This window comes from Oreochromis niloticus, linkage group LG20 (assembly GCF_001858045.2).
Source record: "Oreochromis niloticus isolate F11D_XX linkage group LG20, O_niloticus_UMD_NMBU, whole genome shotgun sequence".
Taxonomy (NCBI): domain Eukaryota; kingdom Metazoa; phylum Chordata; class Actinopteri; order Cichliformes; family Cichlidae; genus Oreochromis; species Oreochromis niloticus.
Window position 1 is genome coordinate 20,251,123 of NC_031984.2, and position 23,912 is coordinate 20,275,034.

Sequence of the window (23,912 nt, forward strand, 5' to 3'; positions counted from 1 at the left end):
TCTTCCCCGGGCTTCCTCTTTATCTGACTTTTACTATTCACAAAGTAAAACTGATATATCTACATTTTCACTATTTTCCCCCCAACTGTAACTCTTCATTTGTCTTTTCCAATTTAAATAACTCTGCCTATCTGAGTCTAACTCAAATAGCTGCAGTTCATCTGGTAGTTATCTTTACTCCATCATTGTCATTATTCTCTTCATACTCTATTGTTCTTGATCATTAAAAGTCTGGACTGCATTAAGGCATGCAGGTAAAGATTTATTTTTTTATGTCCAGAATAGCTTGCTGCAAGCATCCTGTGAGCAAAACTTGAGCTAATGGGTTCCTTTTGACCCCCCCCAACTCCTCCCACTCTCTGTGCATTGTGCATACACCCTCCCTTTTGCCTTCAAGTATCAATCAAGCACACCACTGCCTACACAATTCAGTTTAATTACATTTTGCCTGCAGCACTAAAAACTAGCTCTAACTGCATTCCTTGAACCTGCCCTCGGGCTGACAGCTGTTTCATGGTAATTTCAAGAGACAAATCATTTAGAAAAATGGACCATGTACACCTAATACAAACTTGAAAGTGTAATCTAAACAAGATTTTGACCCATGGCCCCTCTGCAGGACTTTGAGAGTTTATAGCTCAGGAGGTAGACTGGGTCGTTTAGGTCGACGGTTCGATTTCCTGCTCCTTCAGTCTGCAAGTAGAAGTGGCCCTGGGCAAGATACTGAACCCCAATTTGCTCCTGTTGCATAAATTGGGGTGTGAGTATGTGTGTGTGTGTGTGTGTGTGTGTGTGTGTGAATGTAATACAAGGCTATTAGGCATAGAATAAAGTGCTGTATGAATGTGTGTGTGTGACTGGGTGAATGAGGCTTGTAGTAAAAAGTGCTTTATAGGTCCCAGTCTGTGCGTAACATACAAAATAAATGAAACACACAGGCTTATAAGCGAGACAGTTTGACAGGTTGTAAATACTATGCAGTTATTCATTTTCGAATAAATAGTTGTGATAATGCAACAGGATTAGATATCGGGAGATTATACTTCTCATACATTGGAGAAAAGGCACTATTTTTGCAAAATTTTGATTGAAATTCACCCAATCCATGCTAAGATGATTTGCAAAACCAACAAGCAAACAAGAAATGTAAACTTTGGTGGTGACTTCAGGGTTCAAGCAAAGTTGCAATTTATCACCTGGTAATAAATGAGCAAAATTTTGTGGTGAAGCAAATTTTCAGACATTTTAATAGGCACGGACCTGATAATGGTGCAAAGAGAGGAGTCAGAGGTATGGCAAAGTTAGGGTAACATGTTCTCTTGCATCGTGTGGGTAGAAAGAGGTATTCACCGTGAAGCCATGCTAAACAGAGCACAGACTTAAAAGACTATAGGATAAATAATCAAACATAACAATCAGTTCCAAATTAATTTCTCTCGACAAGATCTAAAAGTTAGCCAGAGTTATATCTGTAGTCAACCGATTGTTTTTAGCGTGGTCCCGCATGAATGCAAACCAATCAAAATGCAGAAATCATCATAAGGGCTTTTCATTATCATTATCATTCTAGTAAACGCAGCTAACATAATGTAGCACCAAGGCCACCTTGACCCACTGCATGCATCCATTAAAGACATAAAATGCGGTTATGAATATGGCAACATTTCCACACACACACACACACATACGCAGAGATCATGTCCAGATTCAGTAGGGAGTTGGCTGACATTGAGAAAGTGGAAGAAATGTGGAGAGCAAAAAAACACCTTGACACTGCCAGTTTATCCCAGAGCCCCCCGAAGAGCACAGAGTGCTATTCACCACATCTGCATCTCCATCTGCATACTCACTTCTCACACTTACGCTACTGTAAACAAACTTCCATTTGTACGGAAACATGCGCCGCGCTGCACTCCTCGCTCATGAACACGCTGTGTGTACACACCAACCCACAACCATCACGTTGTGCTTACAGTCTGTTTTTTCTGGACCATCACGTCCGACGCTCCTCTGGCACAGTTCTCCTGAGCCGGGCTCTATCTTCCACTGTGATGTCACAGATCTATTCATTTTTCTAAACGCTGACAGATAGTTTCCTCTCTGCTAATTTGCCATCCCTTTCCCACTTAATCTCTCTAATTCTTTCTCCTCATGGTGTCTCTTATTTTTTGCCTAGGTTGCAGATGTCTGCCATTCGGCTGTGTTCTATCCATCTTTTATGCTTGAATTACAGTCAATCTAGTTTTTCCTGTTCCCAAACATTTTGTTTCCCACAGAGGAGATGTAGGTTTAGGCAGGATGGATAGTGTTTGCAAAGGAGAGTGGAAAGGAGGGAAGAAAATACTCGAGCCAGAGAGCTTTCAGAGTTTATTTTTGAGGGGTTTTTTTCTGATTGCAGCTGAAACAGCACATCGCCGCAATCAAAAAAGAGCAGCAATCATTAGTGGATCAAAATAAAACAATTTGAAAACATCTTCATGCTGTGTTATAACCACAAAAGCACTACCCTTTGTCCTTTGTTTTGGTGATTGTCACAGGCTTCTTTTCGTTTCCGCTCTTTTGTGTCTCTTCCCTACCTGATTCTTTTCTGGTCTCTTGTCTTTTCTGTCGATATGCTTGGATGTTTATCCTTCCCTTATCTAAGCCTTTTGTGTGTTTGCTGTGCACACAGATAATCCATCAATGCCGTCGTGCAGTAGGAGGACTTGAACAGACCAATAAAGTGAGCACCCACCAGAAGAGAGAAAAGGATGATAAAGATGAATAAAAACAACTTTGAATTTTAGATGGAAAAAATATATGCACCTTCTGCTGAAGAGCTCACTTCTCAGGTCCCCTATAGGCATACTGTAAATATTGATACTGCACACATGCTCTAATTTGGGAGCGTCCTTGTTTTTTTGTTTTTTTTGTTTTTCCCCCAAAACCTGTTACTGATATTACCCTTCACAGCTGCACACTGTAAATTGACCGAGCGGTGCTCAAATCTATGAGTGCTGAATTATCTCTCCGTTAAGAAGATTTACACACACACATCAGGCATCAAAGCTTTCTTTCACGAGTTTCCTTTTATTAAGTGTGCTGTAATATTTTATAATATTTTTGTGGGAAGAAAGAGTGTCTGCCTGGAATTCTTGTGGCAGGAAAGTTTGGAGTGAATGATGACAGCTTCCCTCCATAAATTGCAGAAGCATGGCCATCTGTGAAATGTTGCTGGACTCAAAATATGAACAGAAAGATCTGCATTTCAATCAAAGCAGCGTTATTCTTTTTTTTTTTAGAGGAGAAAGATTTTGTCAGGTGGCATGTCCGGTCAATATGAACAGCAGATCAGGAAAAAGCTAAGTCAGTATTTATTAATCTCCTCGAAATGCCTGGACTGGGCAGACCCCGATCCTTCTGATGGCTCAGGACTCACATTCCTCATGCACACATGTAACCGGTAGATTTTTGTTCCTGTCTGTATTTTTTTTTCACAGTTTCTCTTTCTTCACTTCATAACACAGCTGACAATTTACAGTGCTATTGGGTATAGGAATCAGGTACTAAAAATACTAACTGGTTTCTGCCGTTACTTCAATTCCAGTGTTGAGAAAACAACAGTTTACAGATGAAAGACGCAACAAGTGTTTGAATGTGCTCTGTAACTATGTGGCATAATACTAGACAAATTTGAGATTTGAAACCACACATTATACTATACCTGGGATATCTGATTCTTGCAGTGTAATATAAAATAAAGGTCTGAAATGCCATGTATTTTTCACATTCTGTAAAATTCCCAGTGCGCTTCTGCACCTACATTTGCAGAGCAGTGAGGATCAGGAACAACAGCAGCAGTGCTTGGTGAAACTTCTTGTGTGCTATCAACTTAATGACTTTGCTGTGTGCTCCATCTGCATGTGTGAGGCCAGTGGCTTAGATCTGTCTTCACAAGCTTCTATAAATATCCAACTTGGCAGGGAGAATTGCAGGTCTGCCATTCAGCTTATTCATCTATGTCTTAGACAGATATTAGAATGTCAAAGCTCACAGATAATAGCTCTATTTCTTCCATGAAAAGTGGTTGTAACTATCATAGTGTGACCAGATGCAGAGCTCCCTACATAATGTGACAGATTAATTCACCCCCCCCATTAATGTGTTGTTTCACAGAACAGATTATGTCATGGACAGTTTTTGAAATTAATATGAACTAAACAAAACATATTAGAAATGTTTTCACTCTCTATCAGCAGGACATTTGTTTGCAGAGATTATCTTGTAGCTGAAAGACCACAAACCTGATCCCAACAGTAACATAATGTCCTGCCAGAGTGCTTCATCAATATACTTTTATCCACACTGATCTCCCAGCTGCAGTTCCCTCACTGAAGATATTTGAAGGGCTCATAGAAAAACAATTACTTTATAAATTTGTCTAGCCACCTGTGCGCTTACTTTAAAAGGGACTGAAAATACAAAAATGCAAAGGAAGTGTTGAAATAGTTCAGTTTTATTTATATACATTACACCAGCGGTCCCCAACCTTTGTTGCGCCACGGACCGGTTTATGCCCAACAATATTTTCACGGACCAGCAATAAGGTGTCGCAGATAAATACAACAAAATAAAACTAGTGCCGGTACCGAAAAAAAGAAGATTTATTCATAACACACGTGAAAAGACCCAGGAAAACCGAGTTAACGATAAAAACGATAACAAAATAACGCTGAAAACCGATAAAAACCCTGAAAACCATACATTTCACACCTGAGCCTCAACTCTCGCGGCCCGGTACCAAACGACTCACGGACCGGTACCAGTCCGAGGCCCGGGGGTTGGGGACCGCTGCATTACACCTTGAGACAATATCAGTCATCTTCATGTGGATTATTCAGGCTTTGCCTCATATTCTAAGGTAACCTTATAAGCAGGTACTTGGTGACCGTGGGAAGGAAGAACTCCCATTTAACAGGAAGAGACTTCAAGCAGGGTCAGGGAGGGGAAGAGTTTAGAGTTTTAAGGATGCAGGGGTATGAAAAATAGAATATTAATTTTAAAAAATGAAATCAGGCAAATATAAAATAAAATTATAAAAATTATAAAAACGAGACATGAGAAAGCGATCCACTTTGATCCATTTCAGGTGCATAAATCCCCACTGAGATATTTTTTCCCAGGTGCTTGAGATATTCATATCAGATATGTCTGCACTGCCTTACTATTTGTGAATGGAAATATATTAAACATTAAAAAAAAAAAACAATCTGCAAAACTCAGCAGACACAAAGTTCAGTGGAACTACTCTCCCAAAGAAATAGTTATGTTTTGTGGTTTGACTAGAGTCAAAGAAAAACTATTTCTGGATGGGATGTTTCCCTTGATGCTCATTTATGTAACTGCTGCAGTGAACACCACACAGAATTGATTTCACTTCCATTGTATTGGTGTGCAGGCAGAAAGGCCAGTCAAAACAGTTCATATATTTTCTTTACCACTCGGTTTGTGAGGGGAAAAAAAACATAAAGTTAGTTAAATGACTTCTTTTTCACCTCTGCAGCTCTGTTAAATTAGTTATGAGGATTTCAAAGGACTGTCAGATTCAAGTTTCTGGCATTCTTCTGGAAAGGAGCTCTGAGAGCAGTAACAGCAAAGCGGCCTTTAATAGAAGTAAAACTGCACGTCGATGGCAAAGACGTCTCCCTCGGCATCTTTTCTGGTAATTTTAGATTCAGAGAAGATAAATCTCAAATTCTTTGTTTGTCTCTGTTATTTGCGGTTCATCTGACAGTTAACGATTCCTTCAGATGTTTTTTTTTAACTTTTCTTCGCCAACTTTGTCAAACCAGGTGTTGTTCTGTGATATGCGCGCTTCTTAAGCAAAGGCACGGGCGGATTCAGGCCATTCTGCAAGAAGACAAATGGCCCGGCTGTACTTGCTGTCCTTCTGAGCAAAGATCGCTTAAGCCTCATCTCTTTCTCTTTTGAGGTTGAGGGTAGCTGTGTTTGTGGTCTCTAACAGGTGTGGGAGATAAAGCCAAACACCTTGGAGTGAAAAGTAAATTTGATGAATCATTTTTGGATTTGATTCAGTGTATTTCAAAACTTTTGCTCCAGAATAAGGGGCACCCCATTAAGCAGTTTCCTCAGCGCAACTACCTCAATGCAGAATTTTGTTATTTGTCAACACCTATGTTCAAATTAAGAGCTTCCAGAGAAGATTCACTAAAGGGTCTTTGCAGAAGAGACACTCTCTCAGAGGAAAACAGCTGTCATTTTTATTTCTGGCGCAATCGTAGGAGCTGGAAATAAGCCCAAACATGTGGGAGAACATCCAGTTAAAAATCTCAGAGGAAAGGGTTGTCATACATTGAAACATTTAAAGGTCCCCACATTCCTTTTAAACTTAAGTGCTGCCCTGCGACTGGATATAATTAACTAAAGATGTTCTACCTGATGAGCTTCTACATTTCCAAATAAAATATTTCATACAGTGTAACTTTTTTTCAACAAAGTTCTCTTGACATGACCTTAAAAAGAAAAAAACAGTCTGAGCAAACTTACTCCCAGTCGAGGTAATTTAATTATACGGCTAATGTCCTTCCTTACAGTTCCCTCAGTTTTCCTGTGGTCATCCGTTGTGATGTATGGCTGTTAAATAAATAAAGTGGACTGTGGATTATATTTGGGACAAAATGTCCTCTAAGACCAGATTTGAGACATTCCCAGGGAGCTTAAAGTCCCACCTTGTCAGCAGCAGGATGAAATGGTTTGGCTGAGGGATAGTTCGTTTGTAAACCTGGAGGCAGCACTGGGGGGAAATGGCCAAGTTTTCTGACATCATGGGACAATCCAGACTCTGCTGGACAGCAATCAGTGGATTTGGGGCTGAAAGTCACCCATTAGTGCACCATGCTATCTGTGCCTAGATCTGTGTGTGTGTTTGAGTGCGTGTGTATGTGTGTGTGTGTGTGTGTGTGTCTGTTCCTGTCTAGCTATCTTTGTGAGGACACAAAAAACCCGGTCCTCACAAATTAGAAGGCATTTAAAGCAATTTTTGAGGCTCAAAATGTGGCTTTAGTGTCAGGGTTACAATTAGGTTATGGTTAGGTTTAGGGTAAGGGTTAGGCATTCATTTTTAATGGTTAGGGTTAGGGTAAGGCGCTAGGGAAGGGTGTGTGTGTGTGTGTGTGTGTGTGTGTGTGTGTGTGTGTGTGTGTGTGTGTTTGTATGTGTGCATAAGGGCCACAGAATTGGAACGATATAATATTTGCAAAATGTCAGCTCACTATAGTTTGTCTTGTTAACTTTAGCTTTTGGGGGAAAAGTAAGGGGAAGCTGCAATTTACGTGTCAAAATAAATTTGGGAAGATCACTTTGCCTGTTTGGACTCGATTTATTTAATTTAAAGTTTGCGCATTAAAGTGGCTGCCAGTATGAATTTGTGAATTCCCTCATTGTGTACACCTTCGAGTGGTTGAGTGCAGGCCAACATAATTTCCTTACCAACACGCGTGAGAGTGTGTGAGAGCGAGAGAGCCTTGAAATCCAAATTGAAAGACGGCATTTAAGCACTTTTGTTTTGTTTTTGTGCTCTAGCCTCGTGTTTGTGTGCCAAAGGTGGGACCTGAAGTTGGCTCAGCTGAGTCAACCATTCGGCATTCCTAGTTAGGTGGAACTGCTTCGGCCCTTGCCCTTCAGCAACAAATCAGATTGAAGGGAAGAGGACAGGAGAGAGCTTTGAATAAAAACACAAGCAGCATGTATCAGTGACTACACAAGCAATAAATCACTACAGGGCGGGATGGTACCTCTCCATCTTAACCATCTCTCTCTCTGTATCACAAACACACCTGAACACAGGAGTGTGTGTTTGTGTCTCTTTCTCCAGCGCTCACTTTTTCTGATTGTGCTTTGAAACAATATTAATAAAGCTGGACGGTATGCAGTGATGCTTACATTCATGCTTTTATGCATGTTATTCATGCATTTACAGCATATCAAATGTGTGCATGTGGTTGTGCATTTAGTGTGTTTCTTTGTCAGTGATTGTTTTTTAGAGTGTTGGATATTAATATAAATCTTGGGCAGCACAATATGCTTTGCCTCTTTGCCCTGAGAGCATTTGCGGTGATTAAGCTCCTTTAAATTTCTTCTACAATTTCTTCTACACTGTAGAATTTCTTCTACACATCTCTGCAAGCAGATGTTCTGCCAATTCATAATAACATTTTCTAGGAAACTATAACATTTGGCTATTTCACCTCTTAGTTTTATCTCTATGGGAATTCAAATATGTTTCTAGCACATTGTGTTGTTTGCTCTGATTTATGTTTTGACGGCAGTATTGTTGTGAGACCGGACAGAGCAAATGTGAGAGTGGGCGGTTTGTCTGAGCCTCAGCTGACATGTGGGGACTCTTGACACAGCTCAACTGTTGAGTTGGGAAGGAAATGGAGCTGAGGGTGTCTGGGAAGCTGGATTTAGAGCTATAATTAACAGCTGAATATTCTCTTTTATAATATCAGCAGGTATCTGTTCTGGACTGCCTACTTGTAATATTATATAAAGGAATTCTGCATGTAAAGACTGATGGTTGTGTCTGCCAGTGACTCACGGTGATTGAGTGGACACCATACTTCAGTGCAATGGTATGGATGACAAAACAGGTCTCTTCCCTTCTCTCTCTCTCTAGATCTCTCTCTCTCTCTCTCTCTCTCTCTCTTGCACCACTCCTGGTTGCAGGCTCCACCCTCAGTCCTGGCGGACAAGCTGGTTGACCTAGGAGGAGGAGGAGATAGCTGTGGAGGGAAGAGGGGGGAGGTAGGAACGGACGGAGATCAAATTCATTTCTGCTAGTGAAGGCACAGCAGATTGCAAAAGCATAACCTGACGCAAATGGACCCAGGGCACGCATGGCTATCAAATGGATTACTTTAATAAAATGAACTACAAATGAACTACAACACCTCAAGGAGAGTACACTCAGCAGGCAAAGGAATAACAAAGAGCTCCCTAAAGAACTTTTTGTTAACACTGACCAACACCTGACTCTGATGAAGAGTAATTTTTATTTCTGTGCTGCCTAATTCATTCAGGAGTCAGCTGAGGCTAAAAGGAGAGACATGGATTGAGAAGAAATAATTTGGGTAAAATTAAGCGACATATAACAGAAATGCACCACTGACGTAGAACAAGTAAGTACCTTATTGAGTCCATAATGATTGCTTGATTTGTTTTGTTTGCTAAACATATACTTATTATGTTAAATGTACAATTATTCTAATTATTTAAATCATTATTTAACATTGTCTGAAAAACTTTCCAGCAGGGCCTTAAATTTGTTCTCATTGTATTCCTCCAATTTGTTTACAACCCAATCTAGGTCATGCCTTTGTATGGCTACAGTATCTCATTTATGCTCAAAACTCAAGTATGCCATTAAAGCCCAGTGTGCAGAATTTTAATGAACAGGCTGAGCTTTATCAGTTTCTTTTATATTTGTATTTAGAATCATGTTTCCTCATTAATAATAATAATACAATAATATAATAATATTACTTTCATGTTTGTAGACAGTGAAAATATATTTTATTATACTTATTTTACATATTTTATTTAACAAGAAAATGAACAAAACACACATCTTATATTCTGGAAACAGTACACCTGTTTTAAAAAGTGCTCTGATGACTGTAAATCAAAGTAGTAAATTATTGGGTTGATTAAACAAAATTATTCCAAATGATGGAATGCCACAATTAAATCAGGCTAATTTTCCAAATAACAGAAATAAAAGATGTGATTAAATCATTCTAACCTAGTTGTTTCCCAGAGCTACTTTCAGCATGTCATTTCTCTTAACATAAAGCATGTATGTTATTGTGCTTGATTAGATGTAATTCATTGCAGAGCTTAATTGAAAATAGATGTGGTCCTGTTAGTTTTTCCACAGATTAAAAAAGCTCAGGGGAACTGTCACGATGTTAATGTTATCTGTTGTTGCCTGTAACGTAAATGAGCTGTAATGCTGACGGCTTTTAACGCTCTGTCCCACAGTCGCAAAGACAAGAGCAAAGCCAACAGAAAAGGATAAGCGTGAGAATGCTTACCATGCACTGACAACAAGGTAAGAGGCGACTTCTCACCTTGGGTTGCTCTTCTTTATGTGAGTTTTTTTTGCACACGTGCGTGCCCTGCGCACATTTTTTTTAAAGGAAACTCAAAGGGCTTTAGACGAACAAAAGATTTGTTTTCCCAAGCTGTGAATGGACGGCATGCATACGTCTGTATATTCAAGTGTCATTGATTTATTTCCTGACACAACCTATTATCACAATGGTAAATTTCCTCCTAACAGTGAAGAAATAATCAAAAATTGTGTTTAAGTTAAATCAAAAACAGATCCCATACAACAACAACAACAAAACCCCAACTTTCTTGTCTGTAAGTTAAATCAAATAATTGCTTTTTGGCAGACGTGTTTTTTATGATTGAGATCAGGAAGCTCTTTGTATCAACCAAAGTCATCGAAAAAGGTTTTTTCCACCATATATCGCAAACTTTTCTTTCTTTTTTTTTTTCTCCCTGACACAAACTATTATGCACGAATAATAACCTCCTTGACTGTAGCCTCCATCAGGAAAAAATCATCATCACGGTTATTTTCACAGTCGATTTATTTTGGTCTCTAACAGGGAATCATTTACTTGCGTTCATTTCATCATGTGCTGCAGCTCTGACCAAATCAACTCCAGGCCTGTTTTAGCTGATGTGGTAACACTGCAGCCCACTTTCCAATCTTCAGGGGGAATACTCTGAATTTTTTATCAGCTATATGTGATGTGAAAAAAAAAGATCCCATTTTGAATGGGTCACTTGCTTGTTGGTGGTGTGCTAGTTAATGATACATAACAAGAAAAACAGTCAGTGGTCTAATGAACGGGGTTTATCAGTAACGATAAGGGGACTTGGACCTTCTGCATGAGTTCTGTCTACTGACCTGAGCTGAGCTGATACAAAGTGACTGTAATCTTTGTGTGCGACTAAAGTAACAAAATATGTATGAGCAGTGACTGAATCGCTGTGTGTAATGAGATGTGGCCCTGCATAATTATCATTTAATTGGCTGTTTGGGGTTGAAGACAGTAAAAGAATAATTTGTATTATTGCTCATATGAGCTGCAGTTAGTGGTGGAGAGCGAACCTGAGTGACATGTACTCAAATAGAGAACCGTGAATGTGATTTTTAATGAGTACAGCAGGTTCCTCCACAAACTGAAATGCATAAATATACACAAACTATCCAGCTGTCATTGACCCGACTCATTCAGAAGGTGAATTAATGCCGCAGCGAGGGTGCGAGCAGGGATCTAATTTACAGATTTGTGGGGCTTAAAGAGAAAAACGTGGCCGTGGCTGCCTTATCATGCAGATGAAATGCCACGCAGCCCGGTCTGTGACACCACATGATTCATTTTTGTCATGCATGAATTTCACATTGAAGAAAAACAGCGGAAAAGCAAAGGTAAATATATGACACGCTGTCATCTAAAGCTTGCTTTATTAGTTTCAGTTGACTTGGATTCAGATTGGGCCAGACCTTTTTAATCCTGTTTCCTGCTGCCAAAGTCAATTAATGGGGACGGTGATTAAAATGAAGCAAAAACAAAAAACATTTCAGAGCCAGTTTCCTCTGCAGGAGAAACGGCTTCCTCTTTTGTCTGTGATCACAGGTGGTGGAATGGTTAGGAGGGAATCAGAATCAGAGAAATGGAGTGGGTGGATGAAAGTGTAGCGAAAATAACAGGTAAGGGGTGGAAAAAGTAGAGGAGAGAAGGAAGACTGAGTAGAAGGAGAAATTAGCCACAGGTCGTCTGGGCGTAGACTAGGCTGGTAATGAGAACAAAGAGGTCCTCATTAATCAGCCTCGGTCAACTTGGTCAAAGGAAACTAATCCAGGGGCTGACAAGACAGGCAGAGAGGTGATGGCTTTTTCATTATGTTTGGATTAAACCACCAAGTGCACAAGCACCTCCTTCAGAGTGTATAATGGGTGAAGTCTTGCCTTAAAGGATAATAGCATCCTTTTTTTCTAGTTCCTTTAAAAGCATTTTGTGACACACTGTAATACTGACATTAAAACATGGTTTTATAAGACATTCGTTCCTTAACACACCTCAGAATGGTTTAAAAATACTTTGGCTCAAACATCTGGTATTTGGATCTTGGCATATGTTGAACATGTCGTAGTTTGTGAAAGGGAATGACCAAAACACGTGTGAACAGTTGGAAATGATGACACAGATGTTGAAAGATGTGAGTGGATGCTATCTTTAATGGTTTTTGTGCACTTTAACTACATGTTCCTTTCTACCCTGAGGCTCTGTGAGCGTGAACCCCATGCCTATGAGAGCAGTACAGCATGGAGAGGTTATGAAAATGGATGGTTGCATGCCATTTTACCTCTGGAGAGGAAAGCAAGGGAGGGATTGACTCCATCATCAATCAGACAGAAAGCGTACTTTACTAGAAGTACTGTCTACAGTCTGCACACAAAGAATAATTTGTACTTGTGTTAAGTCAGTCAGACAGATGGAAATAATGGGGTCTGCTTGGAATATATTAAACTGCACCCAGCAATGTTCTGCAGACATTATTTACCTTCATCGTGCAGCTTCAGTTTAAGAAATTTCATGATATGACAGAGAGCACTCCTGGCACAGGTTTCAGGCTATGCATGGGTCTCCTGTAGATGAGCTTGAGCAATCTGAAGACAGTTCACTGAGATTTCTTGGATACACATGCAATGCAAAAGAGCATTCAGCATATTTTCTTCTTCGGGAGTTTAGGTAAACAAGGGATTCAGATTTTCTCAGAACAATGTCATAAATACGAAGATAAAAATCTGCTCTGAAGAAAGAAATGCAGCACGTACTCATCAGTGGTCATCTGCAGACAGATGGACCTTAACAGCTGCTCCTGCTTAGCCGTTTTCAATGCTTTTATTTGACTTTCAGGTATTGTGACAACTCCCTAAGAATCATTGCACCTTATCTGCACCGAGGCATACTTGAAAACAGACTCAACATCAAAAACGAATCACATGGAAATATATATATAATGAAATTAGGTTGGGGGTGCAGCCGCACAAAGAACCTTCTCATGAATTATACTGTAATTACAGAGAGGGGCACAAGGCTCCTCGGAACCCAACAAAAAAAGGCCCAGAGATTCCTTACTGAAAAAGGGCCCTGTTGTCTACACCCTTAATTAACAAAGATGAAAAAAAAAACAACTGTTATTGCTACGTCTGATCCTCTCCTCTATCGACCTTCCCACTAATACAACCCTTTAAATATACAGGAATGTTAATAAAAAAAGAAAACGATTGACTTAGTTTGGACATTCATGGCAGTCTTGTGTTTGCCTCGTGTGGCAGCAGGGATTCACTCAAATCATAAGAGCAGTTTTCTGTTTTCTGAGGAATGATCCCACTGAGATACTCTTCTTTTCACCCACAGCTGTACCTTTGTGCTGGGAAGAGAAGTCAACCAGGCCAGGCCTGTCATGCATTCATCTGATTACATTCCTCTGGCAAAGCCAGCATGTAAAGCTTGACAGTATGTTCAGCCGTGTTATCTTACACACCCAGGAGTGCGTCCACTGTTACTAACTGGTGATTAGTTAGTAGTGTAATAATGAGAACAACCTTGTCATGTATAGTCACACTCAACTGTTCAATATTCTCACAACAGTTTTCCTCCTGATTTTAATCAGGTGGAAATGGAAGCTCTCTTATCACCCATTCAGTGGCACATTTAGATATACAACCACTCCACAGCATATTAGTCAAAATATTACATCAACATGGTGTCAATCATCACTCACAGCGAAATAACTAAAAGTGCACATCTCTCCTTGGAGCTATGCTTTGCCACAATCACCCTCCCTCAAAAATCAATTCTTTTACCTTTTCTGGGCAGTTTTTTCTCCTCTCTCCTCACCGCCTGTATCGCTACTCTCCACCCCCCCCCTTCTCAGACGCTACTCTACATGCAGTTTATTTGACCAAGGCTGCCCTCTACATCCCATGACTCTGTTTCTTAAATTGTCATCTAATTCCTATCAACTTTCTGTTCGTTTCAGCCATTTATTTATAAGCAAAGAAAAATAAACGTAAAATTAATTTAGATTGGGAGAGAGAGAGAAGAGAAAAGAACGCCTGGATGCATGAGAGAAAATCTGGAGAGAGGGGAACAAAAACAGGGGAAAACAGGAATGTACAGGGTAAGCATGGGATGAGAATGATTATGAGAGGGGACGTGAAGGAATAAGGGTGGTGGGATAGGAGGGAAAGCTGTCAAATCAACTTTGAGAAAGAATTAGAAAGAAAATAAACCAAACTGGACTTGCGTCAGATAGAATGGGAAGCTTTGGGAGATGGACAAACAGACAGGAGAATTATTAAAAATCTGAGACATAATTACACTTGCATGATTGGCAGAGTGTCTGGCTCTCATTACTTTGAGTTGAATTTGGTGAGGTTACCCAACAGGAGCTATTTGTAGTACATGACGTGAAACTGTTACTGATAATCCAACAACAAAGAGTTCCTGTGATTTATATCTGCATCAGCTTATGTGAAAAATCTGTGTGTGTGTGTTTGCTTTGGATTCTCAGCATTACTGTAAGGAACAGTGCATTTTTTTAGGCAACTGCAGGAAATGCAATAAGATGCACAGATATAATAATTCAGTGCAATTTCATTGTCTGTTGATAATAATCTGGACTTGGCCAAAATCCGCGCATGGACAGTCATATAGCCCTGCAGCAGATTGACTCCCCCAGACCGTCTTTGTGCAGAGCATCGTTTATACAAACTATAAACAATAGATTTTATTGGTTTTCCCAAATTAACACTTTGTTTGTCTTCCAGGAATGGAAAGCATCAGTTTGGAAACGGACTGGGATAGGTTAGGCCTCTCCGCTCTGGGCCCCACAGGAAGAAACAACTTCTCTTCCTCGTTTATTTCTGAACTGAACTCATTCAACACTTCTCACAGTGGGGGATCCTTCTTTGGCATCTTTCCCGAGAATGGCTCCAATAGCACACCTCGCACCCTTCCCCAGCCCAGGGTGAGGGATATGGGCTTGGCCCGGGCTGAGATTGCAGTGCTTGCAGTGGTCCTGGCTCTTACCACCTTGGGGAACAGCTTTGTGCTGTGGGTGCTTCTGAGGCGGAGGAAGCACAATGCGCCGATGCACATATTCATGGTCAACCTGTGTGTGGCTGACCTGGTGGTGGCTTTCTTTCAGGTCAGTACTTTGAGGCATTATAGCAACATGAATATACATAGATCACAGCAGTGGATGAAACAAAAATTTAAAGGCCTGTTTGTTTTTTGCCATAAGTAATTTTTTTTTGACTCTTTATTCAAGTCTAAATATTTCATCTTTACTAACTAATTTTTTTCACACTGAAAACTTGCTCATCTTAATACTGATTTTTATCTTCCATGGGAATTTCTTTTTCACTTAACTGGGTTAAACTATGTAGCTTATTCTGTAATTGTGAGTTATATACTGTCTAGATCTGTTACAGCCATATACACTGTTCCACAAAAATACCTATAATATAAATACTGTGCATTTCTTTTTACTTTGCTTCCAGACTTTCAAACTTTCCTGTAATTTTTAAAGTGGTCATGAGCAACAGTTCTCCAGTATGTCTTTGGCCATTGGAGGCTTTTTCAGTCATTTCAGTCCAGTCCTTGTACCTGACCTTTTTCAAAGGAATGTGGTAATTTAAAAAAAATGAAAATTACTATTTATAAGCAAATATTAGAAAAAACAGCAGAAAATAAGTTCTGATCTTTACTATGCAAATGATAGATTTTAACCCTTTACAGTCTTGCTCTCAAAAGTAGCGTTCCACTTAGACCGTGCTGTTGAAGGTCTATAACAATCTTTCAATGGCTTCTGATGAAGGGAATTGTTCTGTAATCATTTTGCCTGATTTCACTGCAGCCTTTGATACCATTGACCATAAAAATCCTGCTTTATAGGCTTAAGGTTTTGGCTGGTGAATTTGGCTGTGCTTTAGACTTATTTACTTCTTACTTTTCTGATAGGACCTTCTCTGTTAGAACAAACAAGTTCACCTCTAACATTTCCTCCCTAACCTGTAGGGTTCCACAGGGATTTTGGGTCCATTATTATTTTCTTTCTGCATGCTTCCTCTAGCTGGCATTATTCAATTTTTTAATTACATTTTTTTTTAATCATTTCTATGCTGATGACATTCAGCTTGATAGGTTGTCCACCCTAGTCCACAGCTTAACTCAGAATACTGACTGGCTCTCTAGTAATTACCTCGTTTTAAATGCTGACAAGACTGAGACCATGATTATAGCTCCTGCTGAATTACTTTCTAAAATCAGTCAGGTTCTTGCCTCCTTTTGCCCAACTGCTCTCGCATGTGAAATCTTTGTCTCGCTCCTTTTCACAGACCGCTTGTCCGTGAAAAGTCCTTAATAAATGAACTTAAAATAAAATGTAAAAACAATTTAGGTCTGGAAGACAAAGATGAAATGGTAGGCCTAAAAAATAACAACAGTCAATAGCAGATGAACAGTATCTCAAAGTTGTGTCCTTAAGAAATAAGAAAAAAACAAAACAAAACAGCAAAGACTTGACACATGCATCTGACCCTTCAAATGATCCATTTACTGTTTGTTGGAAAGATCTCAGTGGAAAGCTGGCTGTGAAGAAGCCATTTTTAAGAAAGGAAAATGCTTTAAGAAGAATGCTTTTCTCTTTTTTTAAAGCTTCCACAGGGAGTATCTGGAATTGAACCAGAGACCTCTTGAGCTGCAATCAAATGCTCTACCACTAAGCTATACCCCCTCAACGATAAAGGCATCTGGCCCTTCAGTTGATTCATATACTATACTGCCAAAGCCTAATCAAAATGGTCTCAGTGGAAGTTATTCTTAAGGAAGGGAAACAGAAAGAAAAGGTCGATGTGTGCCAAACTACACAAGAACTGAATCGAAAATCAGTGGCAACAGGATGAATGAAGGATGAATCCATATTTTAAATTTTTAGTTCAAAATGTCAATATGTACTGTAGGAGGAGGTCAGGTCAAAACACCCAACAAAAAACTATCAGTTATGGATTGGCCTCCCCAGAGTACAGACCTCAATATTACTGAAGCAGTGTGGATCATCTAAAGGTGGCCAAAATCCAGAAAATGTCCTTCAAGAAGCCTGGAGAACTATTCCTGTAGACTACTTAAAGAAATTACAAGAAAGCTTCACGAAGAGACCTCAGGCTGTGTTGAAGAATAAAGTTGGTCATACCAAATAGTCACTTTCGAACTTGTAGTAACTGTACAAACTGTCTGCCTTATAGTGTATTTCAATGTCTGTTTGCAGATGTTTTAAAAAACCACTGCAGTGAAGGCTCTGTCAGGACTTGTCACAGTAATGAATTGTCTCTGTATTTCTTTCTGAAGTCTCTGCTGCTTTCCTACCCAGTTGGCTTCTCGATGACTCAGCTGCACAAATTTCTTAAAATGGCAGTCAAATATATATATATATAAAAAAGATCAGCTTTTCCCAGTCCAGCTGTGCAATGCAATCATAAACATCATTCAAACAGGAGTAAATGATTTTTTATTTTAGAACTGCTTTCATATGTGGATGACCATATCTTTGGTGTTTTTTGAGGTAAAAGCAAACAAATAAAAAAAACAGGCTTGGGTCAAAAATGTCCAGTGCCCTTGTCGTGGATATTAAAGAACATGTCATTAAGTGCCATGGTGTGGCTTACTGATGTGCTCAAGCTGTTTTCAGATAACAGTCTCGGACACAGTGCTAAATTGGGTTTGGGCTGCACAGGCACTTCTTGTTGATACGCTGAATATATTAGGAAACACTTATTTTAAAAATAACTACTTTTTATCTGTGTGTTCAGGTTCTTCCCCAGCTAATATGGGACATTACAGAGAAGTTTCAAGGGCCGGATTTGCTATGCCGGTCCGTCAAGTATTTGCAGATTGTTGGTATGTTTGCTTCCTCCTATATGATAGTTGCCATGACAGTAGACCGGCACCATGCCATCTGCTGCCCGTTGCAGGCCTACCGAGGGGGCGCAGTGTCCCGCTGGAACACTCCTGTCATGGTGGCCTGGGGCCTGGCACTGGTCCTCAGCATACCGCAGGTAGGAAGGGGTGAACACACAGGCAAACAAAACCTTACACACTCACACACAACACAAGAACACACACACACAGCTTGATTTCCACAGGAGAACTCAAGATGTTTGTCTATTTTTAGCTTCAAGAGATCACTGCAGATTATCAGTGTCTGTGGGTGTGCTGACCACTTTTCTCTTGTTGTTTCTGTCAGGTGTTCATCTTCTCCCGCTCAGAAGTGGCTCCCGGCGAGTTCGAGTGCTGGGGTCACTTTGCTGAGCTGTGGGGGCTGAAAGCCTACGTCACCTGGATGACGGTAGCTGTATTCCTCCTGCCCGCCCTCATCATTACCATCTGTCAGGTAATTCTAGTTGTACTGGCTGAACTCTGCACTGTCCGCAAAGGGTGTTGACTATAGGATTACATGCTCAGAGCAACATTATCCAGTAATGAGGCTTGTGGCATGAATGAAATGCTGTTTTGGTTTCAAGAGTGTATTTGGCACACATTGTTCAATAACCTGTGGAGACTGTGGTTGGTGTTATGTCGCATCCCCAGGCAGATATGACATTCTGGGGTGCCTCCCATCAGTCCTGATCTATTTAGGGAAAGATATTTCTAGGGTCCAGCTTTTTCCCCTAATTAACACAGCACTTGGAGGTCTACTGCCGAGATGCCTGCCCAGTCTGAGAACATCCTGCCAGGGAGAGGAATGTACCAGATCTGTGCCAAACATAGAATTCTGGACCTTTTTTCCACTATTTTCAATATCAGATTTCAAATCCAGAGGGATATTTAGAACGTTTCTGGAAGAGAGAATGATGTTATTTCTGCTGAAGGAGGTAATTTGGAAAGTTTCAAGTGACTCGCCCGATTAAATCCCATAAACTGAATGGAAAGGTGGATTAATGTGCAGCTTCCAGTTACATTGCACCTAAAGCAGATGACAGTTGTAACAAACCTTCAGAATCAAAGTAAAAATAGTTCCAAGAATGAATCGCCTATTAGTAATGGATTTCATGCCGTTGTTTTGGTTTCTCTGGAGAATACCACAAATCATTTTGGTGCAATAAAATTTTATGGTAGCTATGTAATAGAGCGAAGGAATCGTGGCGTTAAATAATGTTACATAAAAATGCCTGACACTGGTTTATGGCTGATGGTTAAGGCCAACACATACTCTCTTTCTTTTTTTTACATTTCAAATTTCCCTTCAGTGTTGGCATAAACTGCAAACAGGACAGTCTGCAGCAAACACAAGCATCTGAATTTGCTACGTTCCCATGATAAAACGTAATCCTCGGGCCTTTTAGGTCGTGAATGATGGCATGTCTAGTTTTCCCTCTCACTGAGCTGTTGTAATTTCTCAAAATGTTCTTATATTTCAGATAAGAATCTTCCGCGAGATTCACAACAACATCTACCTGAAGTCAGAGAGGATGGTGATGGCTGAGATGAAGAAAAACGAAATCCTCTTCCGCTTTCACAGCTTTAGGAAGGAGGACGAGCGATCCAGAGAGAGGGGGAGACAGGCGTCTGGAGGAGGAGGCTGGGATGGAAGAGGAGGACAGCTCTTAAAGGGTGCAAATAACAACCCCCACAATAACACACTCAACAGCCAAGCGGGATGTTATGACTATGTACCACCTGATATTCAGTGTAACAGTTGCCACGGGGAACATGTGACAACAACAAGAACAACAGCGCATCAGCAAACAGTGAACAGCTCGGATTGCCAGGAGCCCTACACCAACTCTCCTCGCTGCTCCCTTGATTATGCTCCCCCTCACCGACCCGCCACCCCACCACCAAGTATCACTAAAGCCATGTCAAAGACGGTGAGGATGACCCTGGTCATTGTGCTGGTGTATACTATCTGCTGGTCACCGTTCTTCATTGTCCAGCTGTGGGCAGCCTGGGATCCAGACCCTCCAGACCAAGGTTAGTCATAAACATCTTAATGGATGCAACATCCACTTATGTTTCCAATCTACCCCATAAAAGAAATGAAAGCAAACATCTGCACCATCAGGTGAATCATTTATGTTGTTTACCCCAGATGGATTGATTCTGCTTAGCTCATATAATCTATTTAATCGCCCTAATGGAGCTAATTTACCTGTTTTGCACTTTAGAGAGCAAAAAGCTAATTGAAAAGCTCCTATTTTTAACAGCAAACTCCAATCAATGCTTTTGAGCATCTTGGTGGTTCCAAATATTAGGCTATCTAACTCATTATTCTAAGTACAAGCTCCAGGTCTCAACAGAGAATACAATACAAGGTCACAAACAAGTTTGTTTTTTCCTGAGCTGAAACTAAAGACAAACACCAGAGGCCAGTAAATAACCTGTTTATGTCCCCCGTAGAGTCTGAAACAGAGCCAGATGCTGACATTTCGTCAACAATGATCTGTGCCAGCAGCTGGCATGCATAGTTAAAATCATAAGCAGACACAGGGAACAAGCGCAAATGCAAACACGCACACACGAGCACAGATGCATACACAAAGTGTACTCACATGCAGCTACAAGCATGATTAGCATACTCTCATGAAATAAAAGCCCTGATTGGCAGACAGCCCCACACTCAGCTGATTATTATCAGCTTAGTATTCTAAAATCAGAATGGTCTCATTCATTGTTCTCAGCTGCTCTCAGTGAAATAAGTGTGTTTTGCCTAACGCACAATAGACTTATTATTAGAAATGAAAAATATTAAGGAGCAAGTATGTGTGGTGTTGTTCCCCTGGGATATTTATAATCAAATTCTTGAAGAAAGTAGAATAAAAACAAAATAATGCATAGTGCTCTGCTGCTAAATATTTGCACATTTTTATGTTTGTTTCGTAAGGGGTGAGAGACTAATGTGACTTACACTGTGATTTGTCCTTAGTTTGTCCTCATTTTAATGTTTCCTTTTCAGGAATGTTTCCTTCCAACGTAAAGGTTGTACATTTGAAAATTATCATTTTACACCTAAATGTATTTTTGGACTTGTCTTTTTGGCGGTGTGTGTCCTCTGCAGGAGTGGCCTTTACTATCCTGATGCTGCTGGCCAGTCTGAACTCGTGCACCAACCCATGGATCTACACGGCTTTCTCCAGCAGCGTGTCAAGAGAGCTGCAAAATCTGCTCCACTGTGGGTCAAGATCTGGACGCCGGGGCTCCCTGCCTGACGACTCTACCACCACACACACCTCCACCACCAAGGACAGCCTGTACTGACAAAGACTGATGAGCTGGAGAGCGAGACACACAGAGACATGCTCGAAAGGCATGCATGGGTGCACACGCGCCCACTGCAAGGACGTACTTTTGCATACAACTCTGCTGATGTCACCGCCTCCAGCATCGCAGCCTGAGAACGCACTGTGTCGACCTCCACCAGATGTTTTCAGCATCAAAGGACAGCTGTCTTCTCACCAGGACTTCTATTTGTAATCACCTGTCTTATTCACCCCAGCAGTAAGGACGGCTGTCATTGAAGATGTCAGCACCATTCATAACGCAGCCTTTCGGTGGATCTGTGTGGTAAAATGGACTGGAAGGTAAAAACATTTTCACCTCAGTAGCTGTTGAACAGAACTGCACACAGTCTCTTACCCTGCTCGGATACAGTAGAGCAGCAGGAATGCAAGGGGTGGATTGCTACATTAATGGCACGCCTAATGTATAAAGCAGCAGACAAAACTATGGGTGCAGAGAAAACCAAGCAGGAGGGAAGAGAGAAGAAGCACATGCAGACAGTACACGAGAATAAGACTGCAGGAAAACAGACAGGGGATGTCATGGATGTTACAGCAGTGGTCCCAGGAGGACTGTAGTTGAAATCTAATAATGTGATCAAACTTTGTTATTCCACAGAAAGAAAGAAAGGATTAGAGACGGATGCTTGAGGCAAAGAAGGAATTCACTTCCAGGTTCCAACAATAGTGATTTGTTAGCAAGATGGGCTTAAGAGTCACTCCTGAGGACGGTGCAGCAGAGTTAAAGCACCGCACAACAAAATAAACCTGGTTTTCCATGCTCAACTGGGACACAATTATGTGACTGTATTTTATACAAGCACGCCATAAGAGGCACATAAAATAACCTTCCCGTCATGCTTTTCTGAAAGCATGAAACGAGAACACAGCACAGAAGAAACTCGGGAAGGAAACAAATGGGAAGTATTTATCAGCATTCCGTGTACAGTGATCAACAGTGTAAAGTATATTTATTGAAAATGTCAGACACATAAGAGAATGTTACATTTTGTGCTAGATAAAAGCTGAATGTTAATAACCAGCTGCAATGGTCTGAGGTACAGTGTAGTTAAAAAAAGAAGGAAGAAAGAAGGAAGAAAGAAAACAAGGCGGTGTCAAACCAAAGATTGTTTTTTTAAAAGCTTGACTTTAAAGTCTTATCAGTAGATATATTCCAACCTACTTGTTAGTGTAGCTCTAGAAACAATTAGTATTTAAGAAAACGCTTCACATGAATATTGCAAATACTCCAAGTCCAAACCAAGTGCCTGTAATGTCAGTAGACATTTTTAGAGGGGGCCTCCCTCACTGGATTATTCTGTATATGATGTCAGCCAAGTTATTTTTAGACAGAGCATACCTCCAGAGCAGGGATCATAGGATATGTTATATCACACCATGAGCCATGTGTTCTTTAATCTCTTTATTTATTTATTGTTGTGTAAATGAAAATGTACACACAAATATATATATTTAATGTATACTTAGATAGTATATAGGTATATTATTTCCTGTTTCTGCCTTCCAGGTACAGTTTTTATAATATTGCATTTTATTCTGTGCACAGAGTAAAGTATTATGGCCCTCAGCTGCATGACACACTTAAATATTCTAATGGTATGTTTTTACAATAGCATAATTATATAAGCTACTGTACATACAGGAAATGTGATAACATTGTGTGTACCGTATTTGATCAGTCTATCCATTAGATGTTGTTGAAAATAATCTTGTTTTGTTTTTTTTTTAAATGATGTGCACTCACAGTGAGCCACTTTGGTGCATCTTTCTTTTTCGTGAGAGAACACTGTTGTTCGAGTCTGCATACCGGCATGCTTTTAAGGTATCTCAAGAGTACTTGTCTGGGTCGAAGGAGAAGCCTCACCTTTTCCTCTGCGTGGCCGTGGTGTTTGGGTTTTCAGCACGCCACTGCAAACTTGTTCCCCAGACACAAGCCTCTGCTTTGATTGTCAGCCAAATGAAACTCTGCAGCAACAATGTCCCGTGTCTCACTTTGTTATATCAGGAAATAGATGAACTTCTCCCAAACCTTCAGGGTGTTCATGTATTTTTCTCTCTACCAAGCAGGAAGTTGAGAGGTCAGAGGATGATTCTTCTCCACGCAAAGGGCCAAACCTCAGTTTCATCCAGCCTTTCAGATCGATGGGAGAGGCCGAACACTCCTCAGCTGCGCATTGTGCTTTCTGTACAGCCATTAGTGAGCATTAAAACGGCTAAATAATAAATGCACTTCAACTGACTGAGAAGCGGATAGCACGAACACCTTTAAATATCCCCTAAAAATAGACCCATCATCAGATAGAATTTCCTATAGAGCCAGTTTAGTTTCCTGAGTAGTCCTATAAAAGACTTGGCATTTCCTATTTTTCACTGAAACAGCCACCACCATCTCGCCCTTGTCAGAGCATATGATAGATGGTCTAACTGGTAGGTCACTGCTGTTTTTATAATCTTGCCGTGTGTG

General features: G+C 40.4%; 1 protein-coding gene and 1 non-coding gene across 3 annotated transcripts; one reads left to right on the plus strand and one right to left on the minus strand.

Annotated features, from left to right (window-relative positions):
• The first annotated feature begins 8,308 nt into the window (after nt 1-8,308).
• On the plus strand, nt 8,309-23,066 carry avpr2aa (arginine vasopressin receptor 2a, duplicate a). Of its 2 annotated transcripts, XM_005478102.4 has the most exons (8): nt 8,309-9,179; nt 10,042-10,111; nt 13,506-13,604; nt 14,921-15,300; nt 17,963-18,208; nt 18,397-18,543; nt 19,571-20,123; nt 21,208-23,066. In XM_005478102.4, exons 4-8 carry the CDS (start codon nt 14,923-14,925, stop codon nt 21,405-21,407), a joined length of 1,524 nt encoding a protein of 507 aa, XP_005478159.1. In that variant the 5' UTR covers nt 8,309-9,179; nt 10,042-10,111; nt 13,506-13,604; nt 14,921-14,922; the 3' UTR covers nt 21,408-23,066. The 2 variants fall into 2 exon arrangements, with proteins under 2 accessions (XP_005478159.1, XP_003448210.1); XM_003448162.5 differs by lacking the exon at nt 13,506-13,604 and having other exon boundaries at nt 8,312-9,179.
• Nucleotides 16,819-16,890, minus strand: trnac-gca (transfer RNA cysteine (anticodon GCA)). The gene has a single exon. It is a non-coding gene; the product is annotated as a tRNA-Cys (tRNA).
• Nucleotides 23,067-23,912: the final 846 nt, after the last annotated feature.